The 19,170-nt window shown below is 48.3% G+C and overlaps 1 protein-coding gene across 2 annotated transcripts in view; it reads right to left on the bottom strand.

Moving 5' to 3' along the window:
• The window catches only part of LOC119160966 (nose resistant to fluoxetine protein 6), a 91,871-nt gene extending 78,387 nt beyond the window's left edge, over positions 1-13,484 (bottom strand). The window contains exons 1-3 of one of the 2 annotated variants that reach the window (XM_075880250.1): positions 13,347-13,484; positions 12,510-12,625; positions 3,945-4,220 (exon numbers count right to left, since the gene is read on the bottom strand). In XM_075880250.1, the coding sequence (XP_075736365.1) occupies positions 3,945-4,158 (214 nt within the window). In that variant the 5' untranslated portion in view covers positions 4,159-4,220; positions 12,510-12,625; positions 13,347-13,484. Of the gene's footprint in view, positions 1-3,944; positions 4,221-4,561; positions 4,701-12,509; positions 12,626-13,346 lie in introns of those variants that run through there. The other variant, XM_037413257.2, reaches the window with a different exon arrangement.
• Between the last annotated feature and the right edge of the window lie 5,686 nt (positions 13,485-19,170).

Here is a 19,170-nt window from a genome sequence, read left to right as displayed (position 1 = left end):
GTGCTGGTAATGTAATGTCCGACCACACCACATCTGTCACCGTCCATAAGAACATAGGCAGCAACACGTTCAGTCAGTAAAACGCTCATTTGTTATTCCGCTTCAGCGAGGACAGTAATGAAACGCGATCACTCATGCTACACGAGGGCAACACGTCGTTCCTTGAACCTAATCACAAAAGAATCCCGCAACTGTATAGCGAGGCTGCTGTCGTTCGTGAAATGCTTCCGAATCAGTCCATGCCCCAGTTGTCGCGTGATTTCGCATACTATATACCGTGAGTATGCATGGACAAGACTTTCGCATGATGACCTTCAATTGAAGCAGCCTTACAAATCATATAATTATGTTAAACAGCGTGGAGCTTGCCCCAAATCACGAAACACACTTGCAAATATTCGACGCTATGTTTATCGGCAGTTTACTCCTTGCTCGGAAGCTTTCCCAAATGACGTGCGCGTACGACGGATACGGAGGCGCGCAAACTATGTTATCAGCACGAAAGCAAATAAAAAAAAGCGGCACACATCAATGTTCTTTTCCATTCATCCGCGATGCTTGAAATCGAGTCTGTCGTAGGAGCGAATCGGTCGGTGCCCGCAGGAACACTGCGTCATCGCATTTCCGGCGCTCGTTCGTTGATGGACAATGAATGTGAAGTATAAGAGTACAACGAACTCATCACCCATGCCGGTGGCTTCGTACACGTGTTTACGGACGGCGACTCATGCACGCAGTGCTCGTTAAAAACCCCAGCTGGTCAAAACTTCCGGCACCCTTCACTACGGCGTCTCTCATAATCATATGGTGGTTTTGGGCGCCCCGCCGCGGTGGTCTAGTGGCTAAGGTACTCGGCTGCTGACCCGCAGGGCTCGGGTTCGAATCCCGGCTGCGGCGGCTGCATTTGCGATGGAGGCGGAAATGTTGTAGGCCCGTGTGCTCAGATTTGGGTGCACGTTAAAGAACCCCAGGTGGTCTAAATTTCCGGAGCCCTCCACTACGGCGTCTCTCATAATCATATAGTGGTTTTGGGACGTTAAACCCCACATATCAATCAATGGTGGTTTTGGGACGTTAAACCCCACATATCAATCAATCGACTCATGCACGCAGCCAAAGACGCTCCGGGTTCGAGACGAGGAAATTTCCTCAGCAATGGAAGCGAGTGAAATCCGAGCGAGCCGGTCGACCGTGAACTGTCAAGCATGAGACGCGCACAATCGGCAAGCACCACGGGGAGCAACGCCATATTTTGGAGCCGGTAGCTTTAATCAAGGGTAGACAAGAAATACGTGCAAATTGTGCGAGATAGTTAAGCGTGAAATTTATTCCCGGGAAACCTGCAAACATCTCATGGTCTGTGCGATGACGTCACTGCAGCCACGAACGAGCCACTCGAGCATGAGGGACCGGGCAGTTGGCGAGCGCGAAAAAAAAAAAAAAAACACCACGTGTCAAAATGCAACCAGTGAAAAAGTGTATGAACCTTAACAAACATTGTACTGGGGCCTCCGAGTCGGCACACATATCAGCGTCAACACGAAAAAAAAATGAAGAAGACAGAAAAAAGGCAAGCTATGACGTGCACGTCAGGCAAGCACGGAAATTCGACAAAGACGAGCACTAGCTGGCCGCCTTCCTCTTGTCCGCGCTTGATTGCGCAAGCTCTCGCTGGAAAGCTGCATACACATTTCAGCTTACGGTGAGCGTGCGCTTTGAACACGCTCCACGATGGCGTGCGGTTACGCGCAAAACATGTGTGCGTTTCGCGTAACGGTTCCTTTTGTTCACCATGAACTTCTCCAGCATGAACTAAGTTGCGCACATGCTCGGGAAATGACGTGAAGAGCGCTCCAAAAGAAAAGGAGCTACATTTTCTCTCGCCTCGGTAGGATACATTACACTCTGTTCTGAATAATAACTCTTTGAATGTCACGACGCAGCCGGGTACTGCATTGTATAGAACACGGCGGAGTCACATCAGCTCCACGGCCGCCGTTCGCACATTCTTTTGTTGTTATCATTGCTCGACTCCCCGTGTTACGCTATAGGAGCGAGCAAATGGCGGCCGCTTATATATGGGTCGTCTCCTTTTCGCGCCATTGGCCTGCCATTGGTATACGGCGCTGTGGTTTGCGGGTCAAGGTTCGTAAAGCACCTTTTACAAACCTTGGGAGACAACTCTTAACGCCGTCACGTCCGCCCAGACGAAACAGCAGAAAAGAGATAGAAAGCAGCATCGAAGAGCAAAAATAAAAAAAAAAGAGTGAAATGAACGAGTGGCCCGAGGGAGCTGCTTGGTATGTGCATAGATACGCACGCATGCCCACATATACGCAACCCCGTCTTTCCACAAACAAGCGCGCTTAAGGAGCGCATCGCAAAAATCTGAGTCAAGGACAGCCCTCGGCGAAACGAAAGATAGAAATTACGGAGCAGACCTCCCGGGCCGTGCTCGTTTCCTCGTTGAGAGCCGGCGGCGCCTCCTTTTTATATATGCCGCTTTCCGTTTCGCAGTCATTGTTCTTGCTATTTTTGCTTCTTTCACGCTCGGCTTGCTAGATTATTTCCCAAGGTCGCCGAGCGTTGGAACGTCGTCGACTGACGCGCCTTTTTTTTTTTTTTACCCCCTTCCACTCTTCCTACTCCGAAGGAGTCCTGCGCATGAGCCGCCGACCACTGCATGCGGCTCGCGAGCAACGGCGCTTCCAAACAAGCTGTTCCTCGCAGTGACCGGACCCCTTTTAGGGGTAGTTATGAGCGACGTTTAATTACGCAGTATGCAGGCTTTCATTTTTAAATGCCAGACTGCAACTGCGGAAAGAAAACTGAGAGAGGGTGTTCCGCCGGTAACAGCCTAAGTGGACAACGGAACAAAAGGTAATTTTCGAGCTGGTTTGACAGCGTCACCGTTACATGACAATGCGATACACGTACGGCGTGGTTGTTGAGCACGATGCTCTCCCTCGGTGGTAAGGCGGAACAGGAAATAAGATCACTAGCAAATCGCTGCCTACAGAGCTGTTTCATTCATTCAGAAGTTATCCATTAATCAGCGATAATATCAGTCGGTTCGAGAAGCGGAGATGGTCCGCAAATCATTCTGAGTCGTACTTGAGCAGGTGCGAGCACCGGTATAGAATGAAAACGCTGACGGAATATTGATATGCGTCACCTACATATGGTGCTCATTTGCTCACGGGGACATTAAAAATATATATATGAAGGATCTCGCGATTCTTATGCTAACTGATTGCACCACGTCTCTTGTCATTATTGAGCTTGGACAATGGCGATTGCCATTCACCGACAAACAAAAATAAGCCATATATATATATATATATATATATAACTTTCTATAAGAACGATGTGATTGTATACAAAATTTCAGCCGGGCATTAGGCTAAAGTACTACAACTGGTTGCTATGGCTTGTCTATAATCATTTTAATTCCCACTCCTGCTGTGGAGAGTGATGAATAAATCAGCTTGTGTCGCCTCCCAATGCACAGAGACGTGCTTGAGATTCCACCGGTTTTCAGAATAAAACGTTCGCAATGATAAAACACTGTTCGTTGTACGGTCGTGTCGTGCCTGGGAAACTACCCTATCCAGAAATACTATTATCTTCACATACAAGTGCGCCTCTAGCCTGTGCCCAGGCGCCGCGATGCAAGCTGTGCCGTCATGCGGCGCAAGTATTTCGGAGCCTTCAAAGGCCGCGGTCGATCGAGGCGCAGTAGGCGTCTCCATACAAAAGGAGCTCGTCAGCCGATGCGGCGACATGGCATCTCAAATTGCACCGCGAAAGGATCGCTTTGCGGCGTCGCGCAGCGCGGAGCGTGGGTCGCAGCCCCTGTGACCTACACTCCGCACCGAGACCGGAGGCGCCCTCGAAGTTCGCGCTGCGGCTCTTCGCGAGGAGCGAACGCGGAAGACACTTACTCTTGAGTGCCCATGGTGAGCCGTTCCTCAGCCGGTCCAGGTAGAAGAGCGTGTCGTTGCGGCAGAGGGCCCCGATGCGGCTCGCCGGATTGTCCAGCACCTCTTGGAGCCGGTCCAGCAGTGCGTGGTTATCGGAGGCTCGAGCCACTTGCCCGGTGAGAGCCAGCGCAACCGCGAGTGCCAGCAGTTGCACGAGATGGGGACTCCACGGCATCGTCCTGCTGTGTCGCGTGCACTCAGCCACCGAAGTCTCCTTGAAGCCCTCCTGTAGTCAGCCTGCGTTTGAGGTTGGTTTGCACTGTGAATGGACGGCAGCGGATGTCTAAAATAATGCCTCTACACCCGAAAAAGAAAACGGGGAGACAGACTGAGGTGAGATGTGATGTCTGTCACAAGGTGGCAGAGTCCTCAACCGGAAACAGGCGATTCTTCGTGTTCGTAACTAGTCGAACACGGCCCGGCAATGTGCTCAGTGTTTCGCCTTTACGGCCCTTCGCAGGTGTACATCTAATCGAGTGGTTCTAAAACAAATTAAATGAGACTCGGTGAAAAGGATAATTAAGGAGGTTGCTAACTTGGGCTCAAGTGCCGGCTCGCGTTTAGCCGGGGACAAATACCTGTCGCCCTCTCTGGTGGAGGATCCGATGGCGGCGTCCGACAAACTCCGTCAATGCACTCGGGTGCCTGGTTTATAAAGTCCCGCGCCCGATGTCCTTGTGGAAGTTTCTGGCCGGTTGGTCAACCCCAGCGTTCACTAGGAGGGGTCAGTGATCTGCGCGGGTGTGCCCATCCACCAAGGTGGCGCGGGGTCAAAGTACGCGCTCGCCGATGCACCCCAGGCGATGGCCGCTTCCTCTTGTTTCACCTCTTCGCTCGGCAGTTGACGAGGCGCGCGCGCGCTGGACTGCACAAGTCGTGAAGAAACGACGCGCCGTTCCCGGTTCGCCGAACGAGCGGCGATTGTCAGCGTGCCAGCAGCGCGACGTCAAAGCGCGTTGCGCAACGCGCGTAGGCGGCGTCGTCGATCGCTGTTGTGACGACGGGAGCTCGGTCGACGCTCGGGCTTCGCTGTCCGTTGACGACCAGGGCTCTCTGTAGGTCAAACTTCACGCGCCGTCGTGGTCCGTGTTGCGGACAATGCGACCGCACTCCTCACATGGGCTTCAACGCTACGGGGGCTAGCTGCGGGTTCACGCGAATGGAGCTCCCGTGCGCTTTTGAGCGTGGGACGTGTAGGAGGTGGCACAGAGCTCTTACACTAAGCTGCGGCAGGTGAACACCTTGCAGAGTGGGTGAGGAGGGTGTGGGCGGAGGAGAGGGAAAGTAGGGAAGAATATCCCGCCCGCGGTTGCCGCCGTGCGGGGAACAAGCACCACCCACCACAAGACGCCCTCACAACCGCCCCTGACGAGCCTCTTCTCCCGCCACAAACAAAGGCACAAATGTCGCTCGCAGTGAAAAGGAGAGAGGGCCGATAAAATTCCCTCGAAAAAGGAAGGAAGAAAGCATGAAAGGTTATGGCGGTGAAGATTGAATTTAGATACCAAAAGAAAAAAAAAACTGAAAATGGGAGATGGAATGGAGAGCGAGAAAGAAACAAAAAAGGAGATTGCGGGGTGCAAGACGTAGCGAAGCGCGGGCGCGCGCGCGGCGCGTCACAGCGCTGTGACGTTTTGTTGGACTGAGTCGAATAATAGCCGAGGAAGAGATGCGACGCGCAGGAGGATTGAAAGCAGGGAGGAGATCCTGCCAGAGAGAGAAGCCTGCTCTCCTTCTCTGCACTTGGCACCGCCCGTGTGTGATACTGCCTCGTATCGCACGTACACAGTACGGCGTAGCTCAGTGCAATCGCCACTTTTTTTCATTTCTTTTTTTCTGCTCCGCTTAGTATTTTCTCTCTTCCTAGCGAGCACCCTCCTTTTCTTCCGTTCTCACTCAACCACGTGACACACTGTCCCCGTGCCCTCCTCCCTATGACAGCGACGCTGGTTGCCCTCGCCCACTGTAAGCGTTGTCGTAGCACCGACGACTGCCTCTTTTTTTTTTTTTTTCGTGCTCTCCTCGCACAGCTGTAATAGCGAGCGCGCGCGCTTTCACCGTTCTTGCCGACGTCCTTGTCGGATAGGAAAAAAACCAATACACAAATACGGAGTGACAGATGCGAAAAGCACATGCGAATGAAGCAAGCCGAGAGAACACTAGCGCAACATAGCGCACTCTATAGCCATCAAACATTGTACGAAATGAGGAACTGGGGATACGTGCACTGCATCAGCCACCCTTTCTTCACCATGATGTGGACACACGAGTGACCAGTAGGTTACCGGGACAGCGCGACGGGACCGCTGGCTACTGCTGAGGTAAATGACAGCAAGAGAGCGGCCGCATTTGCCTACAGTTTAATGTAAGGTTGATTTCTTCAAATCAAGTCTCTTGCGTCTTGTTGAACACATGATGCGTGATGTAATGCTATCTGCCAAGATAATACCGGAATGACATGTTGTTCAAGCAACGAGAGCCCTTATAAAGAGTTGGCATTTACCAAGCTCTTTGTCAAGGACGTTTCGTGGATGATACATAGAGTAATATATAAAAAGCTGAGAGGACACTCCCATAGGCCCCTGCGGGTGACTTGGGTTCGCAGCGCTCCAAATGGTCTTTGGCAAACTTCGAAGCTTTAGAGATGGGAGACCGCAGAAAAGGATCTCTCGAACGCTATTTTCTAGTGATTAGGAATACTATACAGCCTCCGAGACCACTTCTATGAGGGTGTTCGTCTCCGAGGCCATGTTTTGTTTTTGTTTTTTAGCGCGTCGTTTGCATGCATTGGTTAGATTTGTGTAAGCTGCACAGCCAGAGCGGCAAGCGCATGATGCGCCTGCGTGTCTATGCACACATTCTAAATAAAACATAGGAATTGTTGGAGGAGCAAAACTTTTATTTTCAAGTCGTATTGTTGGTAAACACTTACCCACTTTGTTACTGTACTATGAACGCGGGCACGAAGAGATAAGTTCGTTGTACTGCAAGACGCGGAAATAGAGCTGCCCTATCATGAGTATCAATTACCCACGTGAAATGAACATATATGCAACATTAAAAGAACACCCGCCGCACAGTAAAACTGCAATAAATGCACAGAACTACACATAAAGTGAACAACGCAACACGGCAGTAGTTGCCGCAGCACTCGACTCCACCATGAACCCAGCAAAGAAAAAAAAAATGATGGCTACGTTTTCTTTCCCACCTTCGCACAAGTTTTCTCCTACGCACTTCACGTCGCGATTTCGCGAAAAACAGTCGCAAGCAGTTGCCGCAACAGAAATAAAGCAGTTTTAGGTGCCGTGCAAGTTCTTAACTATGCAGGAGTGTTTACTCAAAGATTACGCCCAATAGCTTTAGCTAACCAACATTTTTTTTTTTAGATTCACGCCTTCTCTCTTATTGCGCTGATTGAGCTTTAAGCAATTCGCTAACACCACAGATAATGATACTAAGCATAACCGCACTTTTAACAAGATCTCACTCATGCATTGAATTCGAATGCGTGTACTGGCCGAAATCCCAAGAACGCGAGCGGCAACTCACTTTCTTGATCCAAGAAATAATTTTCTTGGAAACCTGCTGCGCAGCATGCCAAACAGTCCCCTTTTTTTTTCGTGTGAAGCAATTCACCAAAAGAAAAGGCGAAGCGAAAAGCACAGAAAAACTCTCGGCGGCGAACAGCCCAATGAAGAAATGTTGGTTTGATGCTTCGATGACAAATGCGACACGCACTTTACAAAGTAATGAATGCATTCATACCTAGCAGCAGCCAAATTGAGAGGCAGATGAAACAAGTGAAGACCACGGCACACACCGGGCACGTTATCGCACATTTTTTTTTTATCGCGCCTCCATGCTGCTGTCCCTATTTCTTCATTGCTTTAAATGATCATGAACACGAGGCGTGACAACGTTGCCATCGTGTGGACTCCATGTGCACATATCTCGCGTCCGACTCATGCCAGATCCTGCCCGTCCATGGGCACGCTAGGCGATAAAGACAGATGAGAAAGCCGCAGTGGTAGTCGCGAAGCCACGTAGGCATATAGTTCACCAGAAAAAGGTACTGTAGTAGATAACTAGTACGCGCGTTTCCTTGAAAGCAGTGACTGATGTGTTGCCATCATACGGCCGGCATGAAGCTGCGTAGCGCCGGTGCTTTCGTCCAGAGTGACCACTCTTAATTTTAATGTTACTTTATGAATGATAGCCAATCTCGGTGTCAGGCGCATAACTTGTACAACCGACTGGACCACAGCAGTAAACGCTTTACGAAATGAAATGACTTTTCATTATAATTGGTGGGGTTTAACATCCGAAAATCTCCATATGATCCCGAGAAACGCCGTAGTGGAGGGCTCCGGAAATTTCGACCGTGCACCTGGGATTCTTTAACATACAACTAAATCTAAGCACACGGGCCTCAGGCAATTTCAGCTCCATCGGAAATGCGGCCGCCGCGGCCGAAATATGATTCCGTGACCTACGGAGTTAGCAGCCGGGTGGCTTAGCCGCTATACCACGTGACGGATAAATGATTTTTCAATTCCGTACCAGGTATCTTTAACTCTATCTTTCGCAGTACTACAAAAAAAGAATTCACATGTGCAGTGAATGCAAAAATATAGCAGCTTGGAGAAAATTTAAGTGCATCATTAGAAGAATGGTGAACTGAACTAGTTAACCACACTGCTACCCACTCTGTTAAGCAAAGTAAATAACTCGTCCAGTTATGCATTCTTGTAATCAGGAGAGCCCCCGCCACGGTAGTCTAGTGGCTAAGGTACTCGGCTGCTGACCCGCACGTCGCGGGATCAAATCCCGGCTGTGGCGGCTGCATTTCCGATAGAGGCGGAAATGTTGTAGGCCCGTGTGCTCGATTTGGGTGCACGTTAAAGAACCCCAGGTGGTCAAAATTTCCGGAGACCTCCACTACGGCGTCTCTCATAATCAAATAGTGGTTTTGGGACGTTAAACCCCACAAATCAATCAATCAATCATTGTAATCAAGAGGGAGTGTTTCGTGAAACTGCATTCTGCTTGTGATGTCCTGCAAACAAAACCATCTACGTGAGAGCGGCAGGCTTTTTAATATAGACAGGAGAAATTTGTGCACCGCACACCTGGCATGCTACTCTTGGTAGGTATCGCAAAAAATGGGGAGCGTGGCAGATACACAATATATGAAACAACACATAAATAAATATATTGTAGCAGATTAGCATCTAAGTGGTCGTGCTGCTGAGCTCGAGGCCATGGGTTTGAGCCACGGCAATCACATTTCGAAGGACGCGAAATGCAAGAAGACCGATGTCGTGTCCTCCACATCCAAGGCGAACACTTGTCAGCATTCCAGGCCTCATGGAAGCTTATGACTCAAAATATTTGTGTTCATCGAGGCCACCGTTAGACATCATATGAAGGAGATTCCACTCGTGAAGTAGGATAAACGTTCTAGTTCTTACCCGCTTGAAAACTGATGAGGTGTTCACGTTAGATGCCGTCGACCATGTACATACATGCTTAGACGAATGAACGCCAAGCGCTGAAAATGATTGCGGGGCTCCCCACTCCGACGTGCTCATATGACATGTATCATGTACTCTAAGAGTGATATAAAAATCTTCCCTTAGTTTTTTTTTTCTTGTGGGGGGGAGGTCTGATTTGCTACGCAATCTGGATCTCTTTAAAGAGCCACGTGACGGCGCTTTGCAGATGGTTGTATTATTTTGTAGAGTCGAGGCTTTCAAAAAAGAGTTCACGTGGCTTCCAAAAGAGAGTTCAAAAGAGAGTCATATGGACCTGTTCCACGTTTGTCAGCAGCGGTAGTTCGGTGCCATCGATATAATTAGGCGCTTGTGACGAATTTACGGCATGCGGGCTCCGCTCAGACAGAAAGTTCACCCTCTTTGATCACGTGACAGCTGGCAATGCAGCCGCAGCAGGTGCAAGGGTGCCTCTGAGCAGAGCGTGTCGGGGAGGAGCCACTCGTGGTCGGCTGTACTCAGAGCTGCTGTTCCAGCTGTCACGTGGTCGTAGAGGGCGGTGGCGAGCTTTGGGTTGAGCGGAGCCCGCGTTACAGACTCTATCCGCGTGCCGCAGCCTCGCTACAAGTGCCGTTGACAGAATCACGGAAAACGTTGTCTCACATGCCCATGGCCAGGGGAAAAAAAAAAGTCCTAGCCCCCCCGATATTTGGATGCAGGTGTGTGCTTTACCAAGGACTTTAATAAAAAAAAATCATGCTTTTCCAGACATTCAAAAGGTGCCCCCTACCCCCGACAAAAATTCCTGGCAACGGGCTTCGCAATACATACTCTTTTTTTTTCTTTCTGCAGTATGATTCGGGCACTCAAAACCACAGAAATTCGTTGAAAACTCAGCGAACAAAACACTTCATTTGGGCCTGACTGAGCAATCTCAACGGCCACATACACTATTGTTGAAAGATATTGCTGAGGAACGTTGGAGGTACAAGAATGGTGAAAGTGATCGTTAGATTAATTTTTTCATGGTTCTATTTTTTCTCTAAGACCAAGAAGGCGACCCAGTGTATATGTGATCGTGTCTCTGAAGCTGTTCTCTTCCGCAGCAAAGAAACAAAGAAGCATATATGAAGTGTGCGGAAGCCTTCTTTCTCATGTCTCGCGTAGTAATTTCTGGTTTGTTCAATGCACCTGCGTTGTAGTTAGTTGGCCGCGCGTCAGTCATGAAGGCGGTAAAATAAAGACTTCGGTGAGTGATCTTCAAGGAGGACGTCGCAAACTTATTGAGGTGCATGTAACAACGTAGGGCTAGTTGAATGGACAGGTTAGCAGTGTATCTCGCGTTCGCATTCAGGGCGTGTGTGCGTTTCCTCTTGTGAGTTCTGCTTCTGCGGCTGCTACATTGAGCCCTATCTCACAGCCTCGTTTAGGCGCTGGCGATATTTTAGCAGGAGAGGAGGCACAACGCAACAGCGAGTCAAGGGAGAGCTTGAATTCCAGAAAAAAAAAAAAAATGGAGAAAGCGTGGAATCCCGCATCACTCTTTCCTTCTTTCTTTCTTTCTTTCTTTCTTTCTTTCTTTCTTTCTTTCTTTCTTTCTTTCTTTTTTTCTTTTTTTCTTTTTCAGAGGGTTTTACGGAAAATTTCACCGTCCCCTGTTCTGCATTTATGTAATCCCCCTTATCGCAGTAGGGTACGCATTCGAGCTGGTTTTTTCACGAGCAGGAAAAAAAATCAGTATTGTGGTTAGTCTCCTTTCTTCACCCTATAATTTATCGTTTTTCTTTTTTGCCCGTAAAGTAGTTTACCGTTAGCGTGATAGCGGAGCTTAAGGGAATGACTTTACAGTGAAGAAAATGTTCGTTGCGGACAGCATTTTATAGTTCAACGGGATAGCATGTACGTGTTTCAACTGGGACGGTGGCGCCACCTATCGGAGGGTTAATAGGCGAACAACAGTGAAAAGGAAAAGGAAACGGGAATGCTTGCCTGTGTCACCGCGCAAAGCGTTATTGCAAGTTTATTTTAATAATAATGAAAGTAAATAAATATGAACCACGCACCAAACGCGAAAACATTTGTGGTGCGATTTGTTTAGATCGATCTCCTTGTTAGACCTCGAGACATTTGAAATGGGTTGCTATCTCAAAAACTGCGCTATCTTATCCGCGATACTCGGTATTCGAAGCAAACTGAAGGCAAACGAAGCCATATGCGCAGTCGTTTGCTGTGAACGAAGTGAATCTTTCAACAACTACGCCAAAATCACTTTGCAGCGGGCGTCCGAAAGCGCCGCCATGTTCACGTACACTATACACCACGTTAACACGGAGACGTTCAATCTGAAAAATAGCGTGCGTACGGTAAGCGATACGGGTAACGTGCGGATCTGCGCATGTACACTTCGATCCCACTATCATGGTAAGCTCGCTATACCGCTAAGCCCGGTGTACTATAACTGTCTTTCATACCGCTTCCAAGCACTAAACGTGCTTCACCGGTTTCTGTAAAACCTACTTTATGGCAGCCATCCCCTTAAGAAGGTTTTAGCTGTCGAGCTACACACCATATGACCGACACAGATTTACGAAAAGACAAATTATGCAAGTGGTGTGGTTTAAAACCCAGTGACAGCGTATGTGCAGGCGTGTGGGTGTGCGTTTGTGAGCGTGTGAGTACCAACACGCAGACATGCACAGTTATGTGCTCAAGCCTTCGCAATAACCCACCCGCAATACCCGTCGCGGCGTACTAACGATTATGGCATTCGATTCCGCGACACGACGGTCACGGGATCGAATCCCGTCTGCGGCGGCTGCATTTTCGATGGGGGCAAACATCCTTGACGTCTGTGCACGTCATTGAACCCCAGGGGGTCAGCATTTGTAGAGCCCTCCGCTACGCGTCTCTCACAATCATATCGTGGTTTTGGTACGTGAATTCCCTACAATTAATATTATTATCCCACCACCCACGATGTTGAGCAAAAATTAATAGCGAATATTTCAGTGAAGTGTGAAGATACACTTACGTATGAAACTGCTTGAGTATTCTGCCCCAGTGTCACCGTCGAGGAGGTTATACGTCGCGATCGGCCGTCACGGCACTGGCTTGGTCCTCCCTCCGATGGTCCACAAATGCCAGCGCCTGCAAAACAAGTGCAGTACTATTGTTGTTTATTACTTCGTGAATAAGATAGTCGCATCTAGCGATATCTCACTTGACTACGTCATCATGTAGTTATCTGTGTCACGACACTACGATAATTTCGATGGCGCACGGCGTTGCCGATATACGACCTCAAGTAAGTCTTGCGTTCGCGCTTTACTACCTGCGTGGAATGCCAACTCGCGACACACAACAACCACGAGGTACATTTTGCACCTATATGTCGGTTCTCCGAATGGTGACACGCCCTCGTCTATACTCCGACTGAGCGGAAGATACCAACGCGTACATTCCCGCCACGACCTAGATAGAGTCAGTGCCGCACCAGAGTCAGTGCCGCATCCAATGTATGCGCTAACGTCTCCCCCTGCATCACAGCGGAGGCAAAATAATTGACGCTGCACAAGGGGGCCTTCACAGATAAACCAGCTGCTACTGTAATAAACTTGAGCCTTTCCCCGCCCCGCCACAACCACCTTGGAAGATGTGAACGATGAAAAAACTATGTCTGTGGGTCAGTTTCCAATTGAGCTTATTTTCTTTAGTGGCAGTGCAAGATGCGAAAGCACCTACAGATCGAAAGAACTGGCGAGCAGGTATTAGAGAGCATCGCGAGGTTTTGGTTGTATGACCAATAGGTTCACTATAGGAATACCTTCTCGTTGCATCGTCACCTTCAGTGGGAACTGTGTTCTCTTACCTGGTGGGGCGTAACAGATAGTACTTCACGAAGTCCGGGGCGTAGGTACTTCCTGAAGTCCTTTGTGCCGCCCACTACAGGAGTGGAAGCGCTTACAGCGCTGTGCTCATGTCCCGTTGTGCTTTCTACGGCTGTTCTCCCTCGGGCTTCCAAAGTGTACCAGCCAGGAGTCGATCGGTGACCTGCATCGGGAGTACCACGAAACACAGAAATGTCAACGTGCGTATATTTTTTCCTCTCTAAAGAGAAAAAAAGAAAGAAGAATCAGCTGCGTCCGGGAGTAGGCCGCATGACTGTCTGGAAGAGGAGTGCCTTTCGTGACTGTTGGCAGGGCCGAGAGTCTTGGTATGTTTGAGAAACTTGGAAAGAGAGAGGTTGGTGAACCCTACACACCAGACGGAGCAGAACAACGGCTGCAGTGGTAAGCGGTCTCTTTCAGATACCAGGACTCTATCAGATACCAACCGCCAGCGTTTGCATCTGTGCTACTGCAGGATAGGCGTAAATGGTCATGCAGAGATAAAGCCTAGCAGCTGGACAGAATAATTATGTAATAGACAGATCTACATAGCAACGGAAAAATCTGATTCCACAAGTAAACAACCAAAAACAACAAACCCTTTTAAGAGAGAAAGGGAACACGTGGCTATCTCTGACGTCTGTCGAGTCAGTCACTTGGAAAATACGTACACATATCGATTGTTTTTACTTGGGGAGACCCTCACAAGCCGTGGAAAAGTATCTATCTATCTATCTATCTATCTATCTATCTATCTATCTATCTATCTATCTATCTATCTATCTATCTATCTATCTATCTATCTATCTATCTATCTATCTATCTATCTATCTATCTATCTATCTATCTATCTATCTATCTATCTATCTATCTATATATCTATCTATCTATCTATTTATCTATCTATCTATCTAACCAACCGCCTATGTCTGGCTGACCTCGTAATTATAAAGTTTCCTAAAATTAACTAGAGGGAACTCCGGTACTGCGATCATTGAGCGACCGTGGGAATGATTAGTAGTACATGGATTTGTCTAGTGTTCGTGCGTGTAGGCTTCTAACACACTTGTGGTTTCATTTATTGAAGTGTTTTGGTTTGGTTTCATATTAAAAAAAAAACGCTTTGAACTTTGAATTGGTGAGCAGAAAAGGGGGAGATGGTGCAGTGCAACTGCGAAACATTTGCTAATTTTCGCTTTGTGACAAAGCAGCTGCATGCCACGCGAAGCCAGACAAAGCCAAAAGTACGAAGACGAGGCAAATACGTGTACATGATTCCAGCATAATTCCCTTTCTCACTGAAGCTCCATGCATGGCAGCTTTCATAGACACAAGCGCCAGTGTTGCCTCTAGTGTATATATAGGAAACTCTATATGCTCGTAATCACCTTCTTAGCTTAGTGTAGACCAAAATTGGCACGAAAGAGGGTTTGATGAATATGACCTTGGGGGCATGACATGACTGACATAAAGTCCTGTCGCGTACGTCATGATACACTCATCAGACTCCCCCCCCCCCCCCCCCCCTCCTGTGTGGCATATACCCATACAGACGAATTCAACCGGACATCTGTCACGAAACTGTGGTGGCACTGTCGTCTGGCACTTGGTTTCGCGTAATAGGCAAAAGCCGCTGCGTCTACCGCAGTTGCTGCTCTGTTTTTGCTGCTACGTGCGCTGTTTGTCATCGGGCAAAGAAGAAAAAAACTGGTGTACCGGACAGTTTTCACAGTTATTTGTGCGGGAAGACACAAGAAAGATGGGATAGGTCTTTTTTTTTTTCAGTTTCCTGTTTACAAAAATTGTCGCAAAAATACTAGCCACATTAGAAGTTGCCTTCGACGCTGCTTCGTCGGTTATGTTTTGGAGCGGCTAACCCAGCAAAAATGATCAGCTTTGTTTGTCAAGCATTTGTCATTTTAATGTGCTTTAGCACATTTTTTTGAATAAGCCGTGTGTGGAGGCACAGCGAGCATACTTATCTCAAAGCACGTGAACGTTGTGGATGGTATTGCCGTATGCGAAGAAATGCAAAGAATCTTTCGCGGTTCGCATTGTTGATATAATTGCAGAAATCCTAGACGCGTCGAAACGATCGTGAACTAAAGTGGTCACTCGGACATGACGCACGTATTTCTTCCTGCGTGAACACAGTTATTTAAAGCTGCCGCAAACGAAAGGATCACTTTGACTATGCTTTTCCTTAATTGATTTAATGGGGTTTAACGTCCCAAAACCACCATATGATTATGAGAGACGCCGTACTGGAGGGCTCCGAAAATTTCGACCACCTGGGGTTCTTTACCGTGCACCCAAATCTGAGCACACTGGCTTACAACATTTCCGCCTCCATCGGAAATGCAGCCGCCGCAGCCGGGATTCGATCCCGTGACCTGCGGGTCAGCAGCCGAGTACCTTAGCCACTAGACCACCGCGGCGGGGCAATATGCTTTTCTTGTTTATGTGCGGCTGCGATGACTCACCGTGTATCGGGCAGGGCCGTTCTCGTTGCGGTGCGTTCGCGAGCTTTTCATGTTTTTGCATTTGACAGAAAACCAGTAATTGGGAAACTTAGAGAGTCCGTTGACGGTCTGTACGCAGTTCGTGGCCTCGACTTCAGCGTAGGAATCGAGCCGCGGTCAAGACAAGTATGCTACCGCATTTCCCCAGCATGTAGTTGAAGCAATATTGCAAGGGTGTTAAGCATGAGTGTCACCGAGATCGCCACTGGCCGCTTGAATGAATCACTTCTTCGGTACATTTGGGATGGCCGACGTCGCAGCCTGTGACCACAGTGGCAACAAAGAAACCATCCAACATAACCTTTGTGACTGCCTAGAGTATAGTAAACAATCACTATGCCTTCGCAAGAAACTCCGCAAATTAGATAATCAACCTCTGTCGGATCAATTAATTTTATATTGACAAGATGCAACTTCACAGAAGAAGGCCTTAGAAGCACTACTGCACTTTTTGCGATCGACCGGCCTTACTGAATGGTTGTAGTTGGTACGCCCTTCCTGTGTGCATTTTCGTTTTCTCATGAGTGCACGTGCGTTTTTTTCCTTTCTATCTACTCCCTCTTTCTTGCCCCCGTTTCCCCACCCCCAGTGCTGGGTAGCAAACCGAATGCCAATATCTGGTTAACCTCCCGGCCTTCTCTTTTCTCGCTCTCTCTTGTTACATGCGAGGAATTACCGAAATGTTTCGTGCCTACGTATTTTTACACCGCGCATTTGCATATCGTACCCTAGAGCTTCTTCGTGAACTGGGTCTGTCGTTCTTGCATTATTTAAACAAATTAAAATGTACAAGTGTGACGTAGACTGCCGCAGTTATGACATTTCGCAATTGAGCCACATTACTCCCCTTAGATATCTCATGCTTTGATGAGGCTCTGAAAGCTAGAGCTGCAAGTCAACAAGGCTCATGCGTTCATTTTAGAATCCCTCTAAGAGCCACAGCAACTACCTCTGCTGCAGCCGCCGCCTGTAAGCAAGCGCGGGGCGTCCCAATGCGTCGTGCTTGGAGGTAGCTTTTGCGCCTGCTGCGACAGTTGTCACGCATGGCCATGGAGGGTGCTAGCGCGCATTTCGCTGGAACAACTGGGCGCAGCCTACGTGGTGCGTCTTTGGTACAGCACACATACATGGAACAGGTGTGCTGTACCGAAGACGCGAACAAACATGGAACAGGTCTATACCACAGGCCTTGGTATACAGGCCTGAGTCATGGGTGATTCACCGTTAATGCCTGTCCGGGAATAATAAGAACATGCATTGGGAATTCTAGCTGGAGAACGTTAAAAAAAATCCATCATTGGTATAGCGTTGACCCTATGAATGGAAAGAATAAAAATTGTTATGGTGCCTCAGATATGTGCATTAATTGTTTTTTAATTGACAATCTCACAAGTATGAACGCTGCAGGTTGAGTAATATTGGCGGTCGTTGCGGTTGGGGTCGGCCGTTTGGTGCCGTTTGAAGTATCGGTAAGGGCGTAAAAGCAGACAGATGTACAGACAGACAGTAGACAGGCTGACAGGCAGACCAAAATTTTTCTGTCGAAAGTCCACAAGAAAGACTATCATCATTAAACAAGTGACCGCCATCCAGCCCTGCGAATGTGAATGTTCAGTGAAACTTTAGCAAACACTAAACATGCTCATGGGGCATGCTTTCTTATTTTATAGTAATTCTAGTTACAATTACTTTATGGTCGCTCCGCCGTGGTGGTCTAGTGGCTAAGACCCTTGGCTGGTGACCCACAGGACGTCGAATCAAATCCCGGCTGAGGCGGCTGCATTTTTGATGGAGGCGAGAATGCTGTAGGCCAGTGTGCTCAGATTTGGGTGCCCGTTAGAAAAACCGTGGTGGTCGAAACTTCCGGAGCCCTCCCATACGGCGTCTCTCATAATCATATGGTAATTTCGGGACGTTAAACAATAAATAAATAAATAAATAAATAAATAAATCAACCAGTTTTCGGTTGATATTGTGGAGAGTTATCGCTTCCGCTACCATTTTCAGCAAGACGAATTTTTTCTTCTCGTCGAGCATTGTATTCATTTTAGTCTTCTGGTGTGTTAAACTTCTGCGGCCTACACCTGGCAGTCCTAGGATTAACTAAGTGACTTGCCACACATATCTCCATTGTACATGTAAAAGCGCCAAGCACACGTGGTGAGAAAGAAGGACCGTTTGGCGTCATTTGAAGCCCTCATGCGATGTGAAAAGCAGCTGCAACCTTATCTTTCCCGGGAACGCGTTGAAGGTTGTTCTCATTGTTCACAGGCACCTTATCATCCACCAAGTAGTTTTGATGCTTGTTTCGTAGTTTTCAGTATTGAAACAAATACTGAGCTCTGTGACGTATGCCTCACTGCAAAAAAACAAAAAAAAACACATGGCATAAGGGCCCCTAAACCACTTTTCCTTCGCTGTGCTGCATTCATCATCTCATCTGTCTGCCTCTACGAACACCTGATGTGGATACGCGAAGAGCACGCGCATATGCCCGTGGAGGGGCAAGCGTGCGTCTTTTGGTGGTTATGGAGCTCTTTGACCTGACATTGTGTGTTTACGCCACGAAAATTTCCCACCAACGAGAAGTACCGATATTTCTTTGACTATTGTGCTGAGTAGCGGGACTCGCCCAGTTCTTGTGGCCGATACGGGCTATATTACAGACAGACAAGGAACTTCAAGTTTTGAGGAGCCAGCCAGTGCAGTTCTAGAGAGGATGCCCGACTAGCTGTTGGCTAATCTCATGTCGGAGTATCCGCTCTCGAACGGGCCCTCTGGACAGCCTTGGACTGATCTTCCTATTTTGAGCTCGTGATGCTTTTCTTTTGTTTTCAATTTTGTTCAAGTCTTGTAACAGAAGGCACTGCCGGAGCATGCGGGCAAAATACGGAATTATTCCCCACAATCTGGACCAGGAGGATCTGTATCTGGGTGAAGCATGCTCAGGGAACCTCTCGTTCGGTACGAACTCACCTGAGGCATCCTGCTCATGAACGTACAAGTCTGCGCTCTACTAAGTTTTGAATGGGGAGGCGAAAAATGATGCCGCTCCCCTGTGTAATGAGTCGTAATTTCATGGAACGTAAAATAACCGTGCCCAACAGTCGCCAAAGCCGTAGCGGTCCAACGCCCGTACAGTCGCAGTGCGTGAGTGCTCGCGCACTGAGGGGGGCAATCTTATTGTGGCTGAGGCGACACTGGGGCGCGTCGTCTCCCACGTTGGCTGAAAACCGATTGATATGATGGACAGATTTCGTATCTCCGCTTCTTTAGCTGCGGG

The sequence above is a fragment of the Rhipicephalus microplus genome, chromosome X (assembly GCF_043290135.1).
Source record: "Rhipicephalus microplus isolate Deutch F79 chromosome X, USDA_Rmic, whole genome shotgun sequence".
Taxonomy (NCBI): Eukaryota; Metazoa; Arthropoda; class Arachnida; order Ixodida; family Ixodidae; genus Rhipicephalus; species Rhipicephalus microplus.
The sequence above is the reverse complement of the archived record's forward strand: the minus strand, read 5'-3'. Positions and strand labels throughout refer to the sequence as shown.